Genomic DNA, 19393 nt, shown 5'->3' with positions numbered 1-19393 from the left:
TTGGTGGTTAATTAGAGATAAGATTTTTCTGATCTCAGCCTCTTCAATAGCTAGGATTAGTAGTGTGAATCACCAGCACCTAGTTGGAGAAGTACTTCAGAATCCTGTTGATGACAAGGAAGTATGAGGGGATGTAGATGGAATTGGCACGGGCCTGAGCTGACGGTTATTGAAGCTGGGTGATAGCGATGTGGAGGTTCATTACATTGGCATGTCTCATGGCAAGATGGGTTTGAAATGTTCTGGAAGGCCTGGGGATGCAGGTCAGTGATAGAGTACTTGCTTGGTATGCAGAAGCTCCTGGGATGTAAAAGACAAAAAGTAATGTTCTGTAATAAAAAGTTTAAAAAGCAAAGCAAACAAAAACACTCTGGGAATGACAAAGTCCTAGTGGCTGAGGTCACACGGCTATTTTAAAGTTCTTTTCTACTTTTTTTTTTTTTTTAAAGAAAATTTATGCAAGCCTAGTAGACATGTGTGAGTTACTGCCAATCACACAGGGATTAAAATATAGGCTAATTTAGAGATCTGTCTCTCTTAAAGAGGAATCCAGCTGACCAAGGGTATAAATGTGTTACTGAGAGAGCTTCCAAAATGGGTTAGAAAAATGAAATGAAATATGTCATTTCTAAAATTAAGTTTTGTTATGGCTAGAGGTACAGCTTAGTAGACAATGCTTGCCCAAACGTGAGGCCCTGAATTTGATTTCCAGAACTATAATAAGGAAAGTTTATTCAAATAGCTTGAAAGCAAAGAAGCTTTCTTTCATTATTCTTTCTTTTATTATTCTTTCTTTTTTCTTCTTTCTTCCTTTCTGTCTGCCTTCCTTCCTATCTTGCTTTCCCTTTTCTTTTTGTGCTGGTATTGAGGTTTATACCTTAAGCCTCGTAATCTTGCTACATTTCCTTGCTTGGCTGATGTTCTACCACTTGAGCCATGCTTCCAGTCTGGCTCTTTGCTGGACATTTTGGAGATGGAGTCTCATGGACTTTTCTGCCTGGACTGGCTTTGAACCCCAGTCTTCCATTCTCAGCCTCCCAAGTAACTAAGATTACAGGTGCAAGCCACTGATGCCCAGGCTAGCTTTCTTTTATAAAGCATTGTGAAAGAATTGTTTTGGCATCCTGTGTGACATCCTTTGGTAGTCTGATAAATACTGTAGGAGGGGCTGTTATTGTGGCCTAGTGGAAGAGTGCTTGCCTAGCATGCATGAAGCCCTGGGTTCGATTCCTCAGTACCACATAAATAGAAAATTCCAGAAGTGGTGCTGTGGCTCAAGTAGTAGAGTTCTAGTCAGTGCTCAGGCCCTGAATTCCAGCCCTAGGACTAGCAAAACAAAAACAAAAACAAACCAACACACTCTGAAGGCAAATGTTCCCGTTTGTGAGTTCGCCATTAGACTAGCAACCCTTTACTTAAATGTTTCTGCCTTTCAGGGGAAATGGTGACTAATTTCATCCATTTACAGCATTTCCATCACATTATCTTCCACACATTTTATACTTGGCCAAACCTATAAAAATAATCTGCACCTGGAGTAATATTTTTAATTGGTTGAACTAGTTATCTAAATCTACTTACATTTGACAAGTGATTTGACAGCCATAGTTCTTATTTCTTATAAAAGACAATGGATAATTCCTCCCCAGAGTGGTACGTAGGGTTATTCACTCTTGCTAATGACTAACCACCAATGTGTCTAGGTCTATAGTCAGAGCGAAAAGCTTCAAACCCTTCAATGTTCCACTTAAAACTCCTGCTCAGGTTTTTTTTTTTTTGTTTGGTTTTGTTTTTCTTTGTTTTTTTTTTTGTCCCAGTTCTAGTGCTTGAACTCAGGGCCTGGGCACTGTCCTGTACTTTTGTGCTCAAGGCTACCACTTGACCAAGGCTACCATTTGGACTCAAGGCTCTACCACTTGAGCCACATCCTCACTTCCAGGTTTTGATGGATAATTGGAGATAAGAATCACATAGACTTTCTGGCCTGGACTGACTTTGAACTGCAATCCTCAGATTTCAGATTCCTGGGTAGTTAGAATTACAGGTTTTCTGCTCAGGTTTTTATGGAGGATTTGTGTAAATCTGTTGCAATCTAAGTAAGTACTAAAACAATGTTCGATGATTGGATACTGGTGAATAAATTATATCCATAGCACAATGGACTATTATTTAGTCATTAAAAATACAGGTCTTAGGACCAACCTAAGATTGGGCACTTGTCTTCTTGAACCTTAGCACCCATAAAGGGAGTCATTGTTAACATTGCTCTGAGCATCATGTCAAAAATATACAGAAATACAAAGCTTTCATGGAAAAGGGATACTATAGTTTTATTCCCTGCTTTTAAAAAAAATCACTTAACATATATAGTCATAAACTTAACAATAATCAATCAAAAGTGGAATGCTGGGTGCTGGTAGCTCATATCTTTAATCCTAGCTATTCAGGAAGCTGTGATCTGAGGATTGCAGTTCAAAGCCAGCTCAGGCATGAGACTCTTATGTCTAGTTAACCACCAGAAACTAGAAGTGGAGCTGTGGCTCAAAGTAGTAGAGTGTTAGCCTTGAGCAAAAAGAGCTCAGGGACAGTGCCCTAAGCCCTGAGTTCAAGCCCCCTGACCGAACAAAAAACAAAAAACAGTGGACTGCATTTGTAATGGTGATCTCACAAGATTTTTATGGTTTACAGACATTATGATTGCCTTACTTTTAATAAACATGTTCTATGCCATTCACACAATGAAAAAATTATGCAACAACTCATTCCTTCATATGCTATCGACATTAAGTGACTAGTGATTGCATTATTAATCTTCCCATATCAGCAAAATCTAATTTACTTCATTGTTATAACAGCAAAAGTAAGTTTTCATGTTTGTTTGTTTTTCCATGTTTTTTAGTTACTTGGATTTGTGTTTGTGACAAACTACTAAGGATGAACTTTGTCCACCTTTTCAATAACAGGATTCTCTCCTCTGATTTGTATGAGCCTTTCAGTGATAGAACACCTACTTAAGAAAGCAGTTCCAATTCCAGTACTACTAAACAACAAAACAAAAATGTGTGAGTTCTTCACAGATTTTAGTCTTATGCCCGGTTTGTAGTGCACGTTTCCTCATTTCTCGATTTTAACTTCTGATTTTCAAGGCCTTCTCTACTCCAAGATCATATTTTGAGAGAGTTTTGTTTGTTTGTTTGAGTCCTGGGGCTTGACCTCAGGGCCTGGGCAATGTCCCTAAGCATTTTGCTCAAAGCTGGCACTCTGCCACTGAACCACAGCTCTACTTCTAGCATTTTAGTGATTAATTGGAGATAGTGTCAGAGACTTTCCTACCCAGGCTGGCTTTGAACTTAGATCCTCAGGTCTTAGCCTCTCCAGTAGCTAAGATTACAAGCACGAACTACTGATCCTCAGCTATATACAGTTATTTATGCTTCTTGTGTTTGATGTTTTGTGCTTGATATATTTGCTGTGAGAAAAATACCTGACAAGAATAACTTGAGGAAGGAAAATTTTATTTTGTCTCTGTCCATGATCCTGGGCTCAGTCCATAGTTATTGGCCTGATCTGTTGATTATGGGCCTGTGGTAAGGCAGAGCATCATGGCAGCAGGTCTGCGTGGAAGAGGCTGTCCACCTCATGGTGGACAGGAAGCAGGAGTAGAGAAGGGAACCAGAGACAATTTATAACCTTTAAAGGTATACACTCCTAAAGTTTCCAAAATTTCTTAAAATAGCTCAAAATTGCACCACCGGCTTGAGGCGTTGGGAACCACGCATTCAAAATATGAGTCTCTGGGGAACATAATCCATACTCAAACTAGAACACATATGTTATAAACAAGGTTTCATAATCTTAGGAGTACTGAAGTTTGGGTCAGGAGAATTTCTGGCATTGGGATTATCCTGTGTGTGAATGGTAGAACAGTATACCTGGTCTCTCAGCTCCACTTACAGTGGTTTCCCCTCATGCCCAGCTGCGATCAACCAAAGTCCCAAAACCTTGCCAAATGTCACCTGGGAGGCAAAATTGTCTGTCACACACACACTCCTTTGATGCTAGAATACATACAGGTGCATTTTAAATTATCTTTCCATTTCATTTTTGAGACAGGTGAATTTTGTTTCTGTTATTAGAGGGATCAATCTCAATCGTTATTTAATTTTTAGGCAAGGTTACCCAAGGTTACCTTGAACTCCTCAGAAAAAAAACCTTCCTCTTCTGTCCTGCCTGAGCAACCTGAACAACTGGAACAACCAGCCTTGCTTTATTTTTAACAAAAGTTGATCAGTTGTCTCAACTCATTTCATCCTGGTATCATAAATGAACACCTGTGTCAAAAATCTCAATCTCAGTCTAGAATGTGGCTTAATGGTAGAATGCTTACCTAACATGCATGAAGCCCTGGGTTCAAATCCTCAGTACCATGTAAACAGAAAAAAGTCAGAAGTGGCACTGTGGCTCCAGTTGTAGAGTGGTAGCCTTGAGCAAAAGAAGCTTAGGGGGCTGGTAAGGTAGCTCAGTGGTAGAGTGCTTGCCTTGCATGCATGACTCTCTGGGTTTGATTCCTCAGCACCACATAAACAGAAAAGGCCAGAAGTGGTGCTGTGGCTCAAGTGGTAGAGCGCTAGCCTTGGGCTGAAGAACTGAGGGACAGTGCCCAGGCCCAGAGTTCAACTCCATGACTGACCAAAAAAACAAATAAAAGAAGCTTAGGGACAGTGCTCAGGCCCTGAGTTTAAGCCCCAGGACTGGGAAAAATAAAATCTAAACCTCCTTATATTTTCTGATCTGATCTATATTTTTTCAGTACAAAATATTGCATTTTAATTATAAGCTTCAAAACATATGTAAATCAGGTGTTGGTGGCTCACACTTACAATTTTAGCTACTCAGGAAACTAAGATCTAAGAAATGCAGTTCAAAATCAGCCCAAGAAGAAAAGTTCAATAGAATCTATCTCCAATTAGCCAATGAAAAGCTAGAGGTGGGGCTCAAGTGGTAGAACACCAGTAGGGGTTGGGGGGGGGGGGAGGAAGAACAAGGAAGGGCAAGAAAGAAGCCCAGAGTTTAAGCCTCCCCCCCCCCCACTATCCCACTACAACAAAACAAAATGCCTTAAGCATTTCAAAGGATCTTCCTCCTCCTTTCCTCCCTAAACTCTTCTCTTTCAGAAGTTTCTTAGCTATTGTTAAGAAGTTTAATTACTATGACTGTATCATTGCTTTGTTAACTTAAAAGCAAAACAAAATAGAAAAAAAAAAAAAAAGGAAGAGACAGGAAGGGAAGGCAAAGCAAGGCAAAGCCTGTTACTTCAATTGAAATGACTTAATTTGAAGACTGGCGTGAGGAGACTAGACATCTTCATATGGTTTGCATATAGAATATGCTAGAAAGTTACCTTTCCTTGACTAAGTCTTCTTTTATATCCCTCTGTAGGACTTTAAAGTTTTCTTCATAAAACGTATATATTTCTTGTTAATTTTATTCCTCTGTATTTCATTCTTTTACTGCTATTATAAATGGTCCCCTATTGCTCTGGGCAGAAAGGAAGGGAGATAAATGGAAACATGTGAAAAGACTAGCCCTTTGCTAGAGAGAAAAGCATTAGTTAAAACACACACACACACACACACACACACACACAACTGACGAATTATCACCCCAATCTTGTTTTCACAGCATAAATATGTACTTATTACAAGCAACATTTGAAGAAAAATCAAAACACGGTACCTCTATGTTTATAATGTTAGTTCTTTTTTTTTTTTCTCTTGTCAGATGAACTTTTAAGCTAATACAAAAAGAAGCTGGGACTGGGTGTTGCCTGGCATGCACTGGGCCCTAGGGTGAATCCTCAGCAAACAGAAGACAAAACAAAATAGAATAACAGTGAAACTTCTGAAATTTTGAGAATACATGACATAGAACAAGGTGGTATTTGCTGTATACAATAAATGATTATATTCTCCTAATTAACAGAGACTTGTTTTCATTTGTGTAGTAGCTACTTATTGGGCACCTATGATGTGTTAAGCACAAGGGTCATTCAGTACATAAAGATCTAATAATGATCCCAGATTTTAGTGGGAAATTCAAAGACTAAAAGAAAATCAGACAAATCAGTAAAATAATCTTAAAATGCTGTTGCAAACAACAACCAAATAAAAACAAAGATCTGTGGTCCTCAATGAGGGTTGATCTTCCCCAATTCATTTCTATCTCACCAGACACCTGGCAATGTCTGGAAACATTTGTTTGTCCAATTTGGGAGTGAGAAGAACCACTGGCATGAGCCAGTTAGAATCTAGGTAACTACCAAGCACTCAACAAATGCACTGGAAAGCTAGCAGAGTGATGCATTAGACAGCCCCAAGTGTCAATAGGATGGTGCTTGAGAATTGGTGAGCCACAGGGTGGCAGTGACTATAACCTAGTTTAGGTGAAATTGCCAGAGAATACACCTCTGAGAAGGTGACATTCAGCCCACACCTTTACAGATAAGAAACTGCCAGAAATTCCTCAAGGGTTAAGGGAACCATCCACACCCTGGAGGTCCGAGCACAACTACTAGGGAAGAAAATAGCATTCCATTTGTGTTGTATACAAACGTCAGTATGGACCGTGGGGTAACTGGAAGCTTTTCATATGTCTATATAGTACTTTTCTGGCTTGAATCTTTGAGAAGCCTTTGTTGTTGTTCTTAATAAGATACGGATGCCAAGGGCCTGTGGCTGAGATCAAAATTGGATTCCATGGCTCATGCCTGTAACCCTAGCTACTCAGGAGGCTGAGAGCTGAGGATCCAGGTCGGAAGCCAGCTCAGGCAGAAAAGCCATGAGATTCTGGTCTCTAATGAACCAGCCAAAAGCAAGAAGTAGAGGTGTGGCACAAATGGGAGAGCATCAGCCTGTGCAAAAAAAAAAAAAAAAAGCTGAGGGACAGCACCCAGGCCCTGAGTTCAAGCTACTCAGGAGGCTGAGAGCTGAGGATCCAGGTCAGAAGCCAGCTCAGGCAGAAAAGCCATGAGATTCTGGTCTCTAATGAACCAGCCAAAAGCAAGAAGTAGAGGTGTGGCACAAATGGGAGAGCATCAGCCTGTGCAAAAAAAAAAAAAAAAAAGCTGAGGGACAGCACCCAGGCCCTGAGTTCAAGCCCCATAACTAACACAAATAAGTAAATAAAGACTGGAGACATAGTTCAGTGATAAAGTGGATTGAACCTGGCAAAAGGAGGGGCGGGGGACACACAGAGAAAAGCAGACAGGTTGCAAGATAATCTATTGTAAAACAGGAGTAGAATTCTGAGAATAACCCCTGCAGTGTCTATGGGATCTTGTGTCCTTGGGGGTCCCTGATGTGATCGCAGGTCATTTTCTGCTTTGTCCTCCATCTCACCTTCCAGAAGAGCAGAATTTCCTAAAGTTTGACTTAGAGCCAAGCAACTTATGTCAATACGTGCTTTTCGCTATGTCATATTAGGATTATTATCTTGACTTGCTGGAAAACAAAAATAATTTACTCAACTAGTTTGAGTATTAAGTGAGATTATTTAAATAAGTGTTTCATAAACTTTAAGTACAATGTAAATACAAAATAGTAAGAATACAGGAAGTATAGGCTGGGCTCTTTCCCCTAGATTCCAAAGCCACTAAGCTAAGGAAAAGTGACATGCAAAAAGTAGAAAAGGATGGGAGAGGAAGCGCAGACTTTTGCAAAGTCTTCAAAACAAAGGTAAGCGAGTGGTGTGATTTGCATTATTTATGCAGGGAAGAGGTGAATTACCCTGCTGGGTTCATGAAATCACTGCAAGATGGTCACAGCCTAGCCCCAGGTCTGTGACTGGACTAGGTCAACTTCTTCAGCAAGCCAGAGCCCCTCTGACCTTAAAATATAAGATGATTGTACATCCCTCGTGCAGGACACAGAGCCCAGCAGTATGCAAAGTTAAAAAAAAAAATCTGCCTTTCCTGACACTAGAAACAAGGGAAATCAGATGTCTGGGTGAGTCTTATCCTCCCCTACCCATCTATGCCACAGCCCCTCATGGAAATAATTCTAATCGTTTGAGAGGAATGAAATAAATGCACCCTTCAACAATTTGATGAATTGTTATCAATGATGATGGTGATTGGCTTTTCTTCTGCCTCACCTCTTTGGTAATTAACAGGCGATGTGAGTCTTAGGGAGTTTCCTGTCCAGGCTGGCTGCAAACCTCTACCCTTAGATCTCAGCTTCCTAAGTAGCTAGGATTACTGGTGTAATACACTGGTGTCTGGCTTAAGGGGTTTTTATTTTATTTTAGCCTTGACAAGGTTTCCAGGCTGTGAAAAGTAACTTAAAAAAAGCTCTGTTTATTTCTTTGCTTGGCCTTGAGGTGGCTTCAGAAGACACCAAATGGAACTATGTATCTAGAGAGAGAGAAAGAAAGACAGAGACAGAGAGAAACAGGTGAAAACATTTGTCAGTAGCCAGCAAGAAACAGGCACCATCTCAATTTTACCTAGGCAGTTTCCCAGTTCAGTTAACATTCATGTGAGTTACGAAATTTATATGTGACAAACCTGAGTCCATAGAGATAGACAGATGGATGGATGGATGGTTTTTCTTTCAGCACTAGAAATCTTTGAAAGTTATTGAATCAGTTTCAAGCAGTGGCCCTGAGACATTTAGGGAGTGATAGAGCCAGAACCCTTACACTTGTTTTTCCACCTTGAGAAAAGCAAATATCCTAAGCAGCTGCAGGTATTATGCAGCGATTCCTCTTTCCGGGTGTTTTTCTAGTTGTAAAGACCCCAGGCCTTTTCTTCACAGAATGCATTAACAGCCTAAAACTTCAAGTTTGGCAACTAGTCGTAGGGTTGAGGTGGGGCTCATTCGGGGCAGGTGGCTATAAGGCTTTTTGTGTTTCTCAGGAACATCCACCAGATTCAAAACCTCTTCTAAGGTTGGTGGCAGTGGCTCATACCTGGAATCGTAGCTACCCAAGAGGCTGAGAACTGAGGATCTCCTGAGAGGATCAGCCTGAGCAGAAAAGCCAGCCAAAGCAAGAAAGTCAATGAGACTCTTATCTCCAAATAATCACCAAAAAGTTCGAGTGACAGAAGGCCAGCCTTGAATGAAAAAAGCGACCAGGCCCTGAGTTCAGGCCTCAGTATAAACACACACACACACACACACACACACACACACACACACACACACACACACACACACACACACACACACACACACACACACACACACACACACAGGCTCGAGCAAAAGGTACTTATTGGCTCTCGCAAGTCTGACCTCCGGCCAAGGTGAGTTTTAAGTCTCCACATTTTCCTCCTCCAAATTTGAAAGAGGCTTTTTAATTCTCCCTGCCCTTCCTCCTGGTCCTGCAAAGTTTGTTTTCCAGCTGTAAACTGGCGGGCCTCTCGCTTTGCATCTCGCCTGCGCGGGAATCGCATTAATTAGCCAAGGTGGTGGCAGAGGAAAGAAAAGCTACCTTTGTGTACCTAATGAGAACCACCGCGCGGCCAAGGCTAACGACCAGGAAGAAGGAAACCTCTGCGTCCCGCCGGCAGGGGCCAGCGGACCCTTGGCGTGCGCGGTGCCGCGGTTCCGACCGCCTCCGGGGCCGCCAGGGCCGTCTACGAAGTTAGCAAACAAAGCCTCTCGGCCGCGACTGCCCGGTGGCAGACCGGGCTGCTGCCACTCAGACCGCAGGGTCGGAGCTGCGCCCGCCCCTGGCTCCTCCTCCCCCGGCGCCTCCTCCCTCGCCTCCCGGTTCCAGCGGATGTGAGCCACCAATCCCAGCAACAAACAACCCTTCAAATGAAAGAGCAACACGGCCCTCTAACGGGCGGCAGGGGCGCCGGCCCCCACCCCGCGCCACAGCTGTCCCGCAGCCGGGCGCCGCGGCGGATTCATCTCCAGCCAGGCCCGGGAAGGACCTTGCGCTTAGGGCTGCGTCTCCCAGGCTGGCGGTTCGTCCTCGGGACCGTGTTCTTCCCCACCTCCTTCCCCCTCGAGCCCAGCCACCTCCCTGGAGCTGTTTTAGCTGTGCTGAACAGTCAGCCAATCATCGAAGGGCGGGGGGGGATCGCGAGGTGACGGCCGGCCTCACGGTGACGCCTTTCCCCTTGTTGATTCGCTTTTAAGTCCTGTAATTGGAAAAACCACCCATGCTTTTTAAACAACGCCGGCCTTAGCACACACCCAGGGTGGGGGGTGTCTCGGGGAAGGGACGCGGGGGAGGCTGGCTTTCGTTTTTCAGCGCGATCCTAAAACAGAGGATCTAAAGTCTAGCTCGTCATCCCCGGGCCGCCCCGGGCTTAAACCTAGTCCACGGCGGGGTCCCCATCAAGGTTGCTAAAAAGACAACCACCCAGGGCCGAGACTGGAGACGGACTTGTTTGTGGATTTCTTTCTTTTTCTTTCCTTCTTTTCTTTCTTTCTTTCCTTCCTTCTTTCTTTTTATTCCTTCTTTCTCTTCCTTTCTTCATGTTCGTCTTTCTCTCCGCTCTCTCAATTCTTGTGGCATTTTGACAGTTCTGTCGCTTTACTTCAACATCCAAAAAAAAAATGGCCCTACAAAAAAATAGACCCAGAGGTGTTTTGAAATCTCACCGAAAAGCAGCTGACTTTTTAAACGGGGGGATTGCATCAAGGAACTGCTGCTGGAGTCCTCCAAAACCCTCAACCAAAATAGACCAATAGGCACACGTGTTTACTTAATGGCTAGTTTCTGTTTGAAACACCGAAGTGGGGAGGGAGGGTCTCCTAGCGGGTGTAAGTCCTGAAAGTAGACTGTTTACCAACACGGATGAGCAGTCACGGCGTGGTCGCCCCCTTTCCTACAGAGCCGACAGCTGCTGGGGTTGGGAGGTGTGTGGAGGGTTCTGGCCGGGTCGCCGAGGGGCGGGCGCGCGCCCCGTTTGTCTCCCGGCCGCGACAGTTTAAAGAGCATGTGAGTATGACAAGTGTCTCTCCGCAACGTGTTAGATTTCGAAACTGCTTTGCAATCCATTCCGGAACTCGCAGCTTTAGCCTGGGGGGACAGACATTCGCCCGGGCAGGAGGATGCCTTATGGCTCCCCCCCCCCCCCGCGCGCCCCACTGTCCCGGTTGGAGGAAAAGTGCGGGGAGCAGGGTGCGCCGCGCCGCGCCCGCGTGTCAATGGCAGCCGCACATTCTAGAAGAAGTTGGTTCTTGTCCCGAATACTTTTCCCCTCGGGCCCCGCCCCTTGAATCCGAAGCGGCTGTCTTCAGTGGCTACGATAGTCTGCGGACTTTGAGGGCAGCTGTCAAAAAACAAGCCGGAGTGCTTTTCCTTCCCGGGGGTGGGGGAGGGGAGGGGAGGGTACGTCCTGCCACCCCCCCCCCGCACCCCACCCCCCATCTGTTGCTATTTCCTAACCAAACGCACTCTTCGCCAGCCCCCGGGAAGAAAGGCCCAAAGGAAAAACCTGGAACGCCCGGGCTGGTGTCTCCGCCGAGGGGCGAGGGATGCGGGCGGTGCGCGCGCCGCAGACAGGAAGGATCGTGTTCTTGGCCTCGGCCACCCCCGCGTAGAAGCGGGCTTCTAGCGGTCGCGGTGCTCGGTCCGGTTCACCCGGGCTGGAAGGTGCGGGGGGAGGGGCGGAGGATCCGAGAGGCGGGCGGGGGGGGGGGGGGGGACGGGGCGGGCGGCTGGGGGCGGAGGCAGGACCTCCAGTACCTTCCCTCTTCGCCTCTGTGACAGCGCCGAGGTGCGCCGTTCAGGAGCGAGGAACAAAGGAGCGGGGTGGGGAGGGGAGCGAGTTGGGCGTGGGAGAGCCCCCGGCCCGCTGCCAGAAGATCCCGACCGGAGGAAGCCCAAGTGTCACTTGAATTCCGCCCCAGGAGCTGGCGCCTGGGATCCGAGCGCCTTGTTTAGCAATTACGGTGGGAGCACGTCCTATAAGTTACGGGAAAGTCGGCGGCGAAGGAGGACGATCCCTTGTCCCCCTGTGGCCTCCCTCCTGGCCCCTCGAGACCCCAGGATCGCCTGGATCTGGGAGGGGAGTTCCAGAATGAAAAGCAAGAAAGGTAAGGCAGCACGCCGCAGGCTTCCGCGCACCCTGGGCGCGAGGCCGGGGGACAACGTGCTGGCCCCGTTGGGCGCCAGGCGAGAGTGACTTGGGTGTACTTTTCCGCCCAGAGGCTCGGGTTGGAGCGGTTGGCCGTTCCCTTTGTTGGGGCTGTGTCTGGAATGGCAGTTGCTGTTTTCCTTCCAGACACCACACGAGGGGCTGTTGTGGGGAGACGAGCCTCTCCACGCTGCTGGCACGTTGTCAAGAAACATGTTCTGCGCCTTGTTTGTGCGCCTCCAAGTTTCATTGTCTCCGCCGACACCCCATGCTCAGCCCAGCCGCGTGGCTTCTATAGCTCTGTCTCTGGGGCGGGGGGGGGGGTGCACAGTCGGTGTCTGGGGTACCCCGCACCTCATGTTTTAGTGGGGAGTCACTCCCCCACTTTTGTCTGAAAGTTCTCCCTTGGGCCCCCATACTCTCAAGGATCTGAGGTTTTCCACAACTGAAGGAAGGTGGGCTCGGACCCCGCACTGCGCCCTGGAATGTACTCTCTAGACTCTCAGAAACATTGTTTTTCTCCGTCTCAGAGAGTTTTCCCACGATCCATTTTGGGCAAGATGAGGAGTTAGGACGCTGGGCCGGTGTGCAGTCAGGACGCGTCCAAGTACGACCAGCAGACTTGGTTGTAAGTGTCGGGAGCCAGGCTGTCATTGTTTCCACGCAGCGTCCTGGAAGCTGTACAACTAAAACTTGCCGTCCGTCTGCTTTAAAAAACAAAAAATACGAGGGAGGAAGGAACCCTGAAAGGTCAAAGACTGAAGTCCCCTTTTGAAGTTAACTTTGGAGTCCCTGGCTGGGAGGTCCCCCGAGTGCTCTGTCGTGGACTGGAGTTGGCTTTTCTGTTGTGATTTATGTCGAGTGGTTCAAAACAGAAGTTAATCGCTCCGGAAAGCTTGCTGGAGGTGGGGGGGGGGGGGGGTTCGACGCAGCTGCGCATGCCCAGAAGCTTCCTCGAGTTTGTGACTGCATTCTTTCAGACTCGTCCCGCGGCTTGCCATTCCTCATCCAGCAGGGGGGTTGGGGAGGGGGGGCTTTGGGGGTCCCTTTGTGAATTTTAAACTTAGAGTTCTGTTGAGATTTTGTGCGAGACCCTGAAACACGTACAACTTCCCTGTCCACCACCAATTCCCCCCCCCCTTCCCCGCCGAAGAGTGAAAACCCCGGGCTCTGGGTAGTGAGACCCCCTGCCCAAGGACCGAGCGATGCATTCTGGGACGCTTAAAGTTTGGGGTATTTAAAAAAAAAAAAAAAGTGAAGTCCGGGCGGTCTCGCCGCGCCGGGGCCGCGCTGGGAGCGCCGGGGACGCGCCCGCACGGTCACGTCGCCCCTGGGGGTGACAGATCCGAAGCCCCAAGGCACCCGTTCTCGTGACGGTGGCGCGCTCCGGCAAAATGGGGGTTTCTGGTTTTGAGGAACGGGTCGAACGCTGCGCTCCGGCGGGGGGAAGGGAACCCCTATTGTTCCTGCTCTGGCTGGGCGTCTGTGCGCTCCCTCCGGAACCCCTTTCCCCTCCCCCCCTTCGGGTACCGCCCCCGAAGCCCCTGGCTCTCCCATCCCCCACCCTCTCGAGGATCTCCCCCCCCTTCTCGGACGCCCCCCTCCCCCATTCGAAGGCCCAAGCTGGGAAACAACGCTTTCCGTGTTCCCCAGTTTCGGGCACACAGGGGTCCCGCGAGCAGCGCCAACTCATGGAAACAATGAAAGGTGACGTGTAGAGGGGAAACTTTTCTCGGCGGCCCGTGGGGGGGGGGGGGGTGGCCGGGGTTCCTTTCTCTCCGTAGGCTTCCCTAGCACCTGGTCTGGGATCGGGTGCAGGCCCCTGAGTGTGTGGGATCGATTCACAGCCCACCGGGAGCTCCTTGGTGACCCGGAGGTCCTCCACGGTGCCAAGTGCTAACAGTCTGCGGCCTGATCTCAAGTTTGGGGTTTTTGAACTACCGGCAGGAACAAAAGCAGCCTGCTTTCCTGCTTTCCTTCGTGGGGCTCCTCCTCTGCCCGTTAGCCTCCGCTGCCTGACCTCCCCCTGCCTGCGTCTGGACTACCTGGGGGGGGGGGGCTGCCCGGGCCGGAGAAGTCGGTCCCGCCTATTGTCTGTCTGGGCCAAGTCTTGGATATCTTTAAAACTGTCCTTAAAACAAAGACACTTGGCCAGTCGCTGGGGTGCGTCCAGCCCTGGTGTGTGATAAAAACTGCAGTGCAAAAGTCTTAAGGGTGGCTTTAAAAGCAGGAACAAGGTTCGACGGGGAAAATACGCCCCCCTCCCCCCCCCCCCGGCCCCAGCTTGAACGCTTGCTTTGGGGTCGCTGGGGCTGGGGCCGGCCATGCGCATGGCAAGTTTAGTACCTCGGTTCCTCTGGCTTAAAGAGTCCGAGCGGGAGCTGCGTTGGATTGGGCTTGCTTTTCCTGAAACTTTTCCTTTGATCGTTCCTTCCTCCGCCCCCCAGATTATTTTTTTTTCTCTTTCTTTTCCAACTCTGCAGTGTGTTTTTAAAATCCAGGGTACCCGCGGCCTCTGCGCCCCCCCGCCCCCGCCTCGCCTTGCGGGTTCGGCGATTGGAAGCGCGCCTTGGGCGCGCTGGGGTCCCCGGCGGCCCGGTGGCTTTCCCGGCGACATTTCCTTGTGTGTGGATGGAGTCAGGAGCTTGTGATTCCCTACCCGCCCCGACCACATTTTTTTTCTCTCTTTCTCGTTCCGAGCTAGGCGTTTGGAAACAAGTCGTAACCGGGAAACTTTTCAAAAGCTCAGTTACAGTAGGAAATGAGTAACGAGAAAAAGTCTTTGTTTTTCCAAGCGGAGCCACCATGGGGGGGGGGGGGAGTGTTCATGCAAACAGTCCTGACAGCCGCGAACGTGCTCGGAGCGGCCGGGCAAGTCAGCTGGCCAACCGACCCACGGACACCCAAGTCCGCACTTCCTGCTCCCGCAGCTGGGGGTGGGGAGTGGAAATAGCTGTGAAAGCGTCCAGAGGGCTTTTGTTATTATGATGATGATTTTTAATGAGCTGATTAAAGTCGCCCTGAGTTTTGGTGGTGTGTCACTTCATCTGAAAGACCCGAGCTTCTGGCCAAACTAAGCAGAGTTTTGTTGTTGTTGTTTTATTGTGTCTTCTTTTTGCTTCGAACTCTTAATTGAGAATTTACTGTGGAAAGGACAAATTTCCACATTTTTTGGATTTTAAAAAAAAGGTAGATGTGTGGGGGTGGGGGGGATAATGGCCTTTTGGGAGTTGGGAGTTTATTCAAGTATGCTTCAATTATTCAATGACCCTGTGACACATTTAAAATGAAATTCCCTTTGCCATCCAAGCAAAGATGAAACCGGAACTAGTGTATAATTTAGTGGACTTTGTTTTAAAATTAACACTTCACCCAGATTTCAGTGTGGGTTTTTCAACGGAGCAGTGAAAATAAGTTTCAGTTTTAAGTTTGCTCTTTTCTTTTTTTTTTCTTTTAAGAAAAAGTTTACATTTTCAGGGGAGGGAAGCTTCAAATGCTCAACAGTTAAAGCGTTAGATGTTTGTGTGGCTTCTTTATGGCTGTTTATGACGCCTCGAGCTCCAGTGAATTTGCAAAACCATTCACCTCTTTTGTTAGAACTTGCTTTACTTTGTCTTGGGAGGGTTTGCCCTTCCTGTTGGACCTCCCTCAACACCTCTGCCCCCTGTAGTCCAAACTAAAAAGTGTGTCACCAAGTAAAGTTACAGTCAAATTAAACAGGACTCCAAGACTGAGTCATTTTTCAACCCAATCACAACAGTACTGGACACAAAAAAATGTATATAGAGTGAAAATGTATACCTTTACTTTTTTTCTCCTAATGAAGAAATACTGGTATTTGGACAATTTTTTTATAAATTCTAGACTGTCTTCAAGGAAGCATTGTATTAAATTCATAAAGATTTAAATGTGTACAGGTCAGGCTGGTCTGAGTTTTCATTGAATTTGATCTGATTTAAATCTTTATGACTTGGGAATTCTTAAAATGTCTGGCAAGATTAGACTATTTTCCACCCAGAGAGCTTCCTTTGGAGTGTTTGCATATTCAGTGCTTTTTGTCATGTAAGAATTTAAGACTGAACTCTGGATAACTAGTATTCTAGATTCCTATGAAATGGTTAATTGAAACTTGATTTTAATCTTTATTCAGTCATAGGGCATCTTTTGACTTATAAAGTATTGTAGAACAACTGAAAAGTGCAGTGGTTACAGTTAGTGTCTAAGTGTTTATTAAAATTAAGCGATTTTGAATTAACAGATAAGAACAAGAAATGACCATGAAACTAGCAGAAAATGTAAAATACTTCACTGGGAATGATTAAAATATCCCATTTTCCTTCCTTGTATCAGTGAAGAAACATAATCTTCCCTTTTTCAAATCTCCTATGGAAGGAGGAAGAATAACCATTTAAAATGTAGGGTAGTCACTAGATTGATTTTCCTATCAGTGACCTCAAAGAAAAGATGGTTAGGGCCTATTTCAACTGCCTGGCACCTCCTTGTCTCACATGCATGGCAACTTACTCACTTCACAGTAGCTTGTCTCTCCCACCAAGGGAGAGCATCATGGGAAAGGAATGTGAGAAGTTGACCTCTATGTCTGACCATTGATTGAGAATCTGACTTCAGAGTCTCATTACTCTATAGGACTCTTGTCATTGGCCACACACACACACACACACACACACACACACACACACAGGCCCTTTGCATAGTATTCAGTAGTTGAAAAACACAGTGACATCAGGTGGTCAAGGATAAATAGGTTTGGGATAGTTACCCTGCTGATGAAAGCAAGTGACAGCTGCCCTTTGTCCTTTCCTAGGTGTTGTTGCAGCATCTGGCAGTGAGACTGAGGATGAGGACAGCATGGACATCCCCCTGGACCTCTCTTCCTCAACTGGCTCAGGCAAGAGGAGAAGGCGGGGCAACCTGCCCAGGGAGTCTGTTCAGATTCTTCGAGACTGGCTCTATGAGCACCGATACAATGCCTATCCTTCTGAGCAAGAAAAAGCATTACTGTCCCAACAGACACACCTATCCACACTCCAGGTGAGGAGAAAGAGCGCAAGGTTCATGTAAAAGTTTCCACCCCCAACCTGGCATGCTGGGGATCATCCAGGGCTTGCTAGCACATGCTAGAATGAAAGCATGCTCTTTCACTGAGCTACACCCCCCAACCTGTGCATGCACCTTTATTTTCAAAGTCATTTTATAGCATTCTGGTGTGTCCAGTCACTAAGCTCCACCCATTCACAATAAAAAAAATGAATATCTCTTCTTTGTAAACTTTATCAAACTAGGAGCTAATAACTGGTTACTTAGAGGACACAGAAACACTTGACAGTCATCTGTCAGATAGCATTTCCTTTAATGCCTAAAAGAGCCTTCTTTTATGTAACCAACATTTTTTTAAAAGGTGGTTAAACCTTATTCTATTGCCCAGGAAACTGGTTTGATATTTAAACAAGGACAGACCTCGGTGAGGTCATTCATGTTATGTCTGTTGACACAGTCATTTGAACTGGGAAAAATCAGTTACTGGGAGGTGTGGCACTTTTCATACAGGACAAGTATTCCTGTAGTTGATTAACTTAAATGCTGGGGCAATAGGTAATAGGTTAAAATGGAGAGTGTTAAAGGTACCTGTTTTCCCCTTAAAGTCATTTTTTTCAGGTGTTTGAGAATTTATACTTTCTTTATAAGGCAGTATAGGGGCTTGAACTCAAGGCCTGGCCCATGTTCCTTAGCTTTTGTGCTCAAGGCTGGCATTTTGCTACTTGAGCCATAGCTCCACTTCCAGCTTTTTACTCGTTTCTTTTTCTGAGGGACTTTTCTGCTCAGGCTGACTTCATATCATGATTCTCAGATCTCCGCTTCTGGAGTAGCTAGGATTATAGGTGTGAGCTACCAGTGTCCAATGGGAATTAAGTCCAGTAATTGAGAGCTGACGTCTGTCAGGTGTTTGTTAGAATGCTGCTGAGTGAATGAGAAAATTCATATGTGTACTTATGGTTTCAGGTGTGTAACTGGTTCATCAATGCCCGCCGCAGGCTCCTTCCAGACATGCTGAGGAAGGATGGCAAAGATCCCAATCAGTTCACCATCTCCCGCCGTGGGGCCAAAATTTCTGAAGCCAGCTCTGTGGAGGTTGCCATGGGCATCAAAAACTTCATGCCAGCTCTAGAGGAAAGCCCATTTCATTCCTGCACAGCTGGACCTAACCCAACTCTGGTAGGGAGATCACTGTCTCCGAAACCCCCATCCCCAGGATCAGTTTTGGCTCGTCCATCCGTGATCTGCCATACCACTGTGACTGCATTGAAAGACGGGCCTCTGGCTCTCTGCCAGCCAGTTGGTGTGGGACATAGCACAGATATTCAGCAGATAGCAGCCAGCAGTTTCACAGAAACCTCACTCATGTACCCAGAAGATGCTTGTAAAAGTACACACACACAGAGTGGTCTTTTCAACACTCCTCCCCCTACTCCGCCTGACCTGAACCAGGATTTTAGTGGATTTCAGCTTCTAGTGGATGTTGCACTCAAACGGGCTGCTGAGATGGAGCTTCAGGCCAAGCTTACAGCTTAACCCCTTTTTGCAAGCAAAACACTTCTCCAAAACGTGATTGCCGGGGTGATGGCAAGAGTTGAATTGCATTATTTTATATATTTTTTTATTAATATTTGCACATGGGATTGCTGAAATGAAGCTTCCTGTTACTGATGTTTTCAATGGAATATCGTCATTCCAAGAATATAAACTCAGAGCTACTGTAGAAACAAAAGGGTTTTTTTTCTTTCTTTCTTTCTTTAATGTTTCTTGGTAGATTATTCATAATGTGAGCTGTTTCCCAATATCATGTGATTTTTTTTTTTTATTTCCCCCCCCTTTTTGTTGGTGTTTTTCAGACTGTGCAATACTTAGAGAACCCATAGCATCTTTCCATTCCTGTGTGGAACAGGTTGTCCACTTACTGTTTAATTAATAAATTTTCAATGTTTTTTTTTTTCAAACAAGTATGAATCTAGTTGATTGATGCCTTTTTTTCATGACGCGTAATAAAGTATTTTCTTTAAAAGTTATTGTAATGCAGAGTATTTTGTTGAAGGGAACACTTAAAAATGAGTAGGAATATTTCTACCTCTAAGACCCTGGGTTACATTTCCAGTACAGCTTCCAAAAGGTACATAAAGGAGGAATATAGTGCCCCCATCAGGAAGTTGGGGGTAGAATGAGGTGTGAGTTATAGGAGTGCCCTTTAAATATCCGGTGAACAAGAAGCTAGTATGTATA

General features: G+C 46.2%; 1 protein-coding gene across 2 annotated transcripts; it reads left to right on the top strand.

The window, feature by feature from the left end:
• The first annotated feature begins 11715 nt into the window (after nt 1-11715).
• Tgif1 (TGFB induced factor homeobox 1) lies at nt 11716-19182 on the top strand. Of its 2 annotated transcripts, none has more exons than XM_042675256.1 (3): nt 11716-12056; nt 16923-17149; nt 18119-19182. In XM_042675256.1, exons 1-3 carry the CDS (start codon nt 12041-12043, stop codon nt 18686-18688), a joined length of 813 nt encoding a protein of 270 aa, XP_042531190.1. In that variant the 5' UTR covers nt 11716-12040; the 3' UTR covers nt 18689-19182. The 2 variants fall into 2 exon arrangements, with proteins under 2 accessions (XP_042531190.1, XP_042531191.1); XM_042675257.1 differs by lacking the exon at nt 11716-12056 and adding an exon at nt 13739-13804.
• Nucleotides 19183-19393: the final 211 nt, after the last annotated feature.

The sequence above is a fragment of the Dipodomys spectabilis genome, unplaced genomic scaffold, assembly GCF_019054845.1.
Source record: "Dipodomys spectabilis isolate Male_0828 unplaced genomic scaffold, ASM1905484v1 ptg000024l, whole genome shotgun sequence".
NCBI classification, from domain to species: Eukaryota; Metazoa; Chordata; class Mammalia; order Rodentia; family Heteromyidae; genus Dipodomys; species Dipodomys spectabilis.
The sequence above is the reverse complement of the archived record's forward strand: the minus strand, read 5'-3'. Positions and strand labels throughout refer to the sequence as shown.

Excerpts from the sequence above, each read along its gene's own strand:
- Tgif1 (XM_042675256.1), top strand. Across the intron at positions 17,150-18,118 it reads CACACCTATCCACACTCCAG|GTGTGTAACTGGTTCATCAA; the intron begins GTGAGGAGAAAG and ends TTATGGTTTCAG.